Source organism: Chrysoperla carnea, chromosome 3 (assembly GCF_905475395.1).
Source record: "Chrysoperla carnea chromosome 3, inChrCarn1.1, whole genome shotgun sequence".
NCBI classification, from domain to species: domain Eukaryota; kingdom Metazoa; phylum Arthropoda; class Insecta; order Neuroptera; family Chrysopidae; genus Chrysoperla; species Chrysoperla carnea.
Genome location: NC_058339.1, coordinates 73,043,679 through 73,050,761, shown reverse-complemented (window position 1 = coordinate 73,050,761; position 7,083 = coordinate 73,043,679). Strand labels below are relative to the sequence as shown.

Genomic DNA, 7,083 nt, shown 5'->3' with positions numbered 1-7,083 from the left:
CATTTAATTCACTCTGAAAATTAATTCAAAATCGTTTTTAATTTAAGGTATTTAAATACAAAATATCATATTTGGATGAGATTCTATGAAACTTTAATCTCATTTTGATTTACAGTTAAATTGAGTCAGAGAAAACGTGAAAATATTTGTATTGATAATATAGAAATATTTTTCAAAACCAAAGTTAATAGAAAATTTTTTTTTATGCTAGGTGATCTTGTTTTTTGTTAAGTCCGATATTTTCAAAATACTTATCATCAAAAACACAAACTTTAAGTAAGTGCGGCCTTTTTTTTGATCAATCAAATTTTTGAAGAATAATAATTATAATTTTCTTATTTCAGAAAATGTTCTTTGATATATTATTAATATTAATTACGATTACATTATGTTTTGTAATATTTTACACTTGGAATTACGATTATTGGAAAAAACGCCGTATTCCATATGAATCACCAATATTTCCATTTGGTAGCATAAAAGATGCATTACTTTTGAGAAAACCTTTAGGCTCAATTATACATGAACTATATTAGTGAGTATCAATCATTTTCAAAATACCATAGAGATGTTTGCATGTTTTTTTTATTTTATTCTTTTTCGAAAGATGACTAAAAATTACTAAGAAAAATTTTAAAAAAAGTATTTTTAAATTGATTTCTCGTGTATTTTTACATTTAAAAATGGTTTTTCTAAACTATAAATTCAAACGACATTGACGTCAACACCTCGCTTTCATAACGCCATCGCACGTAGAAATGATAAAGTAACATGAATAATGATAAATGGTTTGTCCCTCAGATGACTTTCACTATATTATAACGCAAATTTCCATATAAATCGATTGGCTCACAGCCTCAACGGAGGTTAATACGTCACTACTGATTTATTTATTCAAAAATATAACAATTTTTTTATCAATAATTAATAAAAACATGGAATTATTAATTTTTTTTTAAATTACTTAAATATACTTTAGATGAATTATTATTTCATTTATATATGAATTTGTGGCAAAAGAAAATTAATGCAACTTCTCTATCTAAATTTTCAGTTGAATAAAATTTTGATTTTATTATCGTTATGTTTGAGAGTGAAAATATTAGAGCAGAGAAATAATCTAAATAATTAAAAAAAAACATTAAATAATTTTACCATATCGATCACAAGTTTTTTTAATTGACTGAGTACGGCTTATACTTAACTAACGAAAGTAATCAAAATTAGATAATTTTTCAGCAAATATAAAGATTATAAATATTTTGGCATATTTTTCGGACGACATCCGGTATTATTTATTCGTGATCCAGAACTATTTAAAATGGTTACAGTGAAAAATTTTAATGATTTTCAAGATAATACAGCATCAATGAGTGAAAAATCTGATATATTAGGTGCATTAAATCCATTTATATTGAAAGGAGAACGTTGGAAAATATCACGAACACATATAACCCCAGCATTTACTTCATTAAAGGTAAGTTAAGGGAGCCAGCGCAGCGGTCATAATTCTGGACGGATTAAACTCATGGAATTTTAAAAATTTATACTTTATAAAAAGCTCTGTTTTTCAAAAATAATAACATTCAGCTATTCAATTTTGACATCGAATATACAGGATGTCCACAAATTGAAATGGTTCGATAGAAATATTAATGGTCGTTTAGAAATGTAAACCATTTAGAACAGATAACAACGGAAACGGTTCAAGAAATCACTCCCGAGATATGTAGGAGTGTATTTAAAGAATTTTGAAAAAGAACAATTACATGTATGGACGCGAAGGTGGATAAGTTGAGGCAAAAACGAACCTTATTATCTGTTCAAAATGTCTACATTTCTAAACGATCATTAACATTCCTATCGAGCTTTCTCAATTTGTGGACACCCTGTAAATTCGATTTCAAAAGTGAATAGGTGAATGCTAATATTTTTGAAAGCAGAGGTTTTTATAAAAAATAAATTTTTTTCGGAAACCTTATATAATAAACAAGTTTTCCATTCGTAGCCAACGTAACTTATAGGTATATAAACACATATATCTATGCGAACTAACATATGTAGTTCTTTTATCTATCATTAAAAAATTATGATCATTTTGATAAGTTGGTCTATTTTTGGGTTTAATCCGAAATTTCATTAAATATTTTACCTAATTTATGTTAATATGGAAACATAATTCTACCTAAAATTTTCAACAGATCAAACAAAATATGTATCCTAATATGGTTGATGTTTCGGAACGTTTAAAAATGTATATAACCAAAAATTTGGATAATTTTTCTAATGGTATTAAAATACAAAATTTGGCACGAGATTTTGCTAGTGAAATATTTACATTATGTGGCTTAGCAATCAAAACGGATGCATTTGAGGATTCAAAAAATCCATTTAAGATAATCGCCCATGAAATGTTTGAAACGGAATCATTTACTGGAATTTTAAAATTCATATTAATGATTGTCGATCCAGCAGTGTCACTTTTACTTCGAACAGCGTAAGTTACAATTGTGAAAACAAACAATTGACTGAGTTAAATGTTGAAATACCCTGTATAGAAAGTGTTGAATGTAGTGCTTGTATTATTTCAAGACTCTTCCACAGGACCACTAGTTGAATCTACCTGCAAATTTTCAACTCCCTATCTTTTATAGTTTTGAAGAAAATAGACACTAAAGTTTTGTCCTAATTTGTGACCTCACGGGTGATATTTACTAAAAGCTATTTCAAACAAAAGTGGTTTATTTTCTTTAAAAAAGAACATTTTTTATATTTAAACTTTTTTTTTATCTCTAACGGTTTGCAAGATGGGTCCAACAGGCCCCTATTCCCAATTGACCTAAGTTGTTCATTTACGAACTCAAACATACTTTTTACGCCCTGAATTGATTTTTTGTTTGTTTCCGAAAACGAAAAACAATTCTACAAAATAGTTTCGATCTTCGAATACGAAAATGAAGGCCAGTAGGCCGCCAAAATTGTGTCGGTTTTTTAAACTCTTCTAATTTATAAAAAAAACTAGCAAAGTAAAGATTGGTAAAAACCATTGTGTTATAGCCTTCACCTCCCTTGGTCTCACTCATCACAGGTAAAATATATGTACAGTTTTCAATTTTTTTAATTGTAATTTTATGTAAAATAGTCATAATTTATTGAGTATGTCAGAAAAGATGGCCCTAAATTGTTTTACATTTACCATGTTTACAAAAATCTTTAATTTATGGTTCAAAATGATGCTCATAGATGGCACAGTAAAAATGTCAGATTAATTTTTTTTTAAATATATCTTTATAAATTATAGTTCTTGTGTTATTGTGATAAATTTCAAATCCATTCGATAATTTTTACGTCAAAGCGAAACAAACATATATCCTTCCTTTCACATTTATAATATATAATAATAATGTAAGCACTGGCATTCAATACTTTCTATACAGGGTATTTCAACAAATAACTCGTCAAATTCTAATTGTCAAATGTTCTCAACCCACTTTGCAAATTGTTACTTTTTTCTCCAGATTAATGTCAAAAACAGCCGTTGAATATTTTCGGAAAGTGATAAGAGATGTTCGCCTTCAACGCAAGATAAATAACATCAACACAAACGATTATTTCAGTTATTTGGATAAACTTCAAATAGACAATGCCGGTATTGTATAAAAATTCATGGCTCGGAAAAAATCAATGTAAAAAATACGATCAATTTATTTTACCATGGACCCAACGAAAAATAATGACACGTACTCAAATTATTCGACATTCAAGTTGCGATATTTTATGACACCAAGTCCATCAATTAATTTTGAAAAATTACGGCGTTGATTTATTTGATATTAATCGATTATAGGCAATTTGCATTACATTGATGTATGATTTTTGTAAAAACAAATGAAATTTCATTCAAAACCAAAAAAATCAAAGTCGATTCATTCGTTTAGCCACTACTGTGCCACAGACAGACAGACACACACACATAGCGGTGAAACTTATAACACCCTTTTTGTAGTTTGGGAGTTAAAAATAGTTTATATATATATATATATATTTATTAAAACATATTTTCTTCCTAAAATAGATTTTTCCGAGGATGATTTAGCATCGCATATAGTAACGTTATTCATCGATGGTGTGGAAACAACTGCTAGTACAATTAAACTTACGATGGCGGAAATTGTAGCAAATCCACGGATATTTAAAAAATTGCGGGAGGAAATTGACACAATTATGGTGAAATATGATAATAAATTAACGTATGATGCTCTGCGCGATATGACTTATTTAGATCATTGTATATCAGGTATTTTATTGTTTTTTCATATCTGCACTCTTGCTCACATGGTCACAGAATTTTATCCAAATAGTTATCAAAAATTTTTCGTAATTTTTAGTCTAATATTTTAGCGAAAAATAATCTCCACCGTATACAGCTTAATCGAAAACATACAATTTCAACCTTTTGAAGTTAATCGATAAACTATGGATGCGTTCCGTTATACACTGCGAGCAATATATATAATGCTTTTACTGGAGAGAAATTCGTTCTGTTTTAAACTTCCTGTACACTGCTACAGTACTTTAGGAGAATTAATGACATCATAAATCACAAATCATAACATTTTGCTTTCAATTATTAATGTAAATAAATTACTCATCATAATTATAAAATAATGAGTAAAATTTTTTTAAATTAAAATTTTAGAAATTACATTCATGATACATAAAACATAGCATTTTAACTAAATAAAAATTTACATATTTTTATAAAGGAAGGCTATAAAGGAACGGCTTCACAGTATACTGAATAAACGTCATACATCACAGAGGTCGCAGTGTATATCGGAACGCACCTTAAATGTCGCTCTCAAAGTCCCAATACACCTTTTCATTACAATTATGACTCATTATTGTTTCGGACAGACAGTAATGAGTTAGACAAAGATACATAATATTTGTTATTCATTTTATCACATTAGTTTTATAACAAACTGTCCGAAACAATAGGTAATCACTTTTTAAAATGAAAGGTCTCTAGATTAAGATAGATAGATGACAGATTTATGAATTTCTAAATCAAAATCTACGAATACAACATATAAGCCTATATAATCAAAATTAGTTTCATATTCGCTCCGTTCATGAGTTTTATTTCAGGGAGTTACCATAATAACGACAAACTACTTTATTAATATATTTACACATACCTTCTTTTTACCCTGCTAGACAGAATTATTGTTTCTTGAACGTTTGAGCTTCTCCGAAGAAACCTCTTCGGTTCAAATCTGTTGAAATTCGGTATGTTGAGTTATATTCAATGTCGGTTGATATTATTAAATCATAAATCTTCCCCAAATTGCTCATTTAAGCAATTTTGGGATGATTCCCAGAAGAAAACCCGCTTATTTCATCATTTTTATGACTATGCACACCTCCACAGCCCCTCCAAACTGAGTCAAAGAGTTAAAAATCGATATGTATGTTTAGTAAGTGTCTTTTGGGGGTATTAACTTACCGATTACCTTCTCCCTTTTTTTACCACAAATACTATGTAATTATACTACTAAGGCTTTGTACACTTCCATATAGCCCCTCTAAAACATCTAGCAATAAGAAACATTAAATGACGGGGAAATGTCACTTTAGTGATGAAGCACTGCTGCTCACGAATTTTTTATTTTATTTCAGAGGCGTTACGTATGCACCCATTATTCATGTTTTTTATGCGAAATTGCACAGCTGATTCATTTCAATTCCCACCTCACAAAGATGGTGTAAATCGTGATGTAAAAATTGATAAAGGTATTTCAGTACTCTTACCGGTGTATGCGTTACAACATGACGAAAATTTACATGCAAATCCTAAAACATTTTATCCAGAACGATTTAGTGATGAAGATACCAAAGTTCAATCAAAAGCTATTTACTATGGTTTTGGTGATGGTCCACGAATATGTTTAGGTTTGATAAACCCTAAAATTTGTATATAGTTTATGAAAAATTGATGTATTTTTAAATTTTATGATTTAGGTATGAAATATGCACAATTAGTAACAAAAATTGGAATATGGGCCATGATTTCTAATTTTGACATTGTACTTAATGAGAAAAGTAAATATCCGATTAAAAATGCTGGACCATCATTTATTTTTGTACCTGAAGATGAACCACTTTTAAATTTTTACAAACGTGGAGAAATTTATAGTCGATAAGATTTGTGTATTCAAATAAAAATTTTTTTTAAATACTCTGAAATTGTTTTGTGTTTTTATCATTTATTAATTTTTATGCATTTAACATTTCAAAAGTTTTTAACTTCGAAAAAAATACACACGGCATAGAATTTCGTCATAAAAGAATTTAATCAAAAGAAAACACGCTAACTACGAAATAATGCTTTAACAAAAACTGGTCAAGGACAATAGAGGACATTCGCCTGTGTCCATGACATTGACCTACAATTATCGATAAACTTTAAGCGTATTTTCTTTCGATTAAATGCAATAATGACATATTTTTAAGTCGCATTTCCTCCAAAAATTGTTAGTTTTTTTTATGAGGATATATATCTTACCGTTCAGTTACCAAATTGGCTATTAAAGAAACCGGAAGAACTAGGTCCAATATGATGTCTAATTGGACCCCTCTCAAACTCTACAATTTTTGTTCAGCTCATTTTTAAGTAGGTTGTGCCTCTAGCGAGATATTCAAATGCATAGATTATAATGGTCCACCCTGTATATATCAGCACTAACAGGCCTAGAAGTCCCTTGGCCATCGAGCAGACATGTCTCCATCTGCTTCTGTTCTCGGCTACTCATTTCCAATTTCCAATTCCCAGTTATCGTAAATCTTGTCTCACTGACTTTATCCAGCTGGTCCTAGGCATATCACTCTTTCTTTTTCCGGCATTTCCTCTCATCGGCACTTGTATCACCGCTTTATCAAAGGGGAATCGAAATACATGACCCAACCACCTCAATCTCTGTGATCTTATCACGTTTGTTATGCAGTGTTCTTTATATAGTTCGTGATTCTTGGTTTGATCTTTTTTCCCCAAAATTCACTACTTGCCGGCCTCCAAATATT

General features: G+C 29.4%; 1 protein-coding gene across 1 annotated transcript; it reads left to right on the top strand.

Moving 5' to 3' along the window:
- The first annotated feature begins 347 nt into the window (after window positions 1–347).
- On the top strand, window positions 348–6,249 carry LOC123296790 (cytochrome P450 6a2-like). Its single transcript, XM_044878445.1, has 7 exons — window positions 348–535; window positions 1,240–1,477; window positions 2,202–2,497; window positions 3,519–3,649; window positions 4,076–4,297; window positions 5,683–5,955; window positions 6,025–6,249. The coding sequence occupies exons 1-7, from the start codon at window positions 348–350 to the stop codon at window positions 6,204–6,206; spliced, it is 1,530 nt and encodes a 509-aa protein (XP_044734380.1). The 3' UTR covers window positions 6,207–6,249.
- Window positions 6,250–7,083: the final 834 nt, after the last annotated feature.

Bases quoted from the DNA above. Each gene is read 5' to 3' on its own strand.
- LOC123296790 (XM_044878445.1), top strand. From the start codon at position 348: ATGTTCTTTGATATATTATTAATATTAATTACGATTACATTATGTTTT. The intron at 3,650-4,075 runs GTATTGTATAAA...TTCCTAAAATAG, and splicing joins ACTTCAAATAGACAATGCCG to ATTTTTCCGAGGATGATTTA. The intron at 4,298-5,682 runs GTATTTTATTGT...ATTTTATTTCAG, and splicing joins TTTAGATCATTGTATATCAG to AGGCGTTACGTATGCACCCA.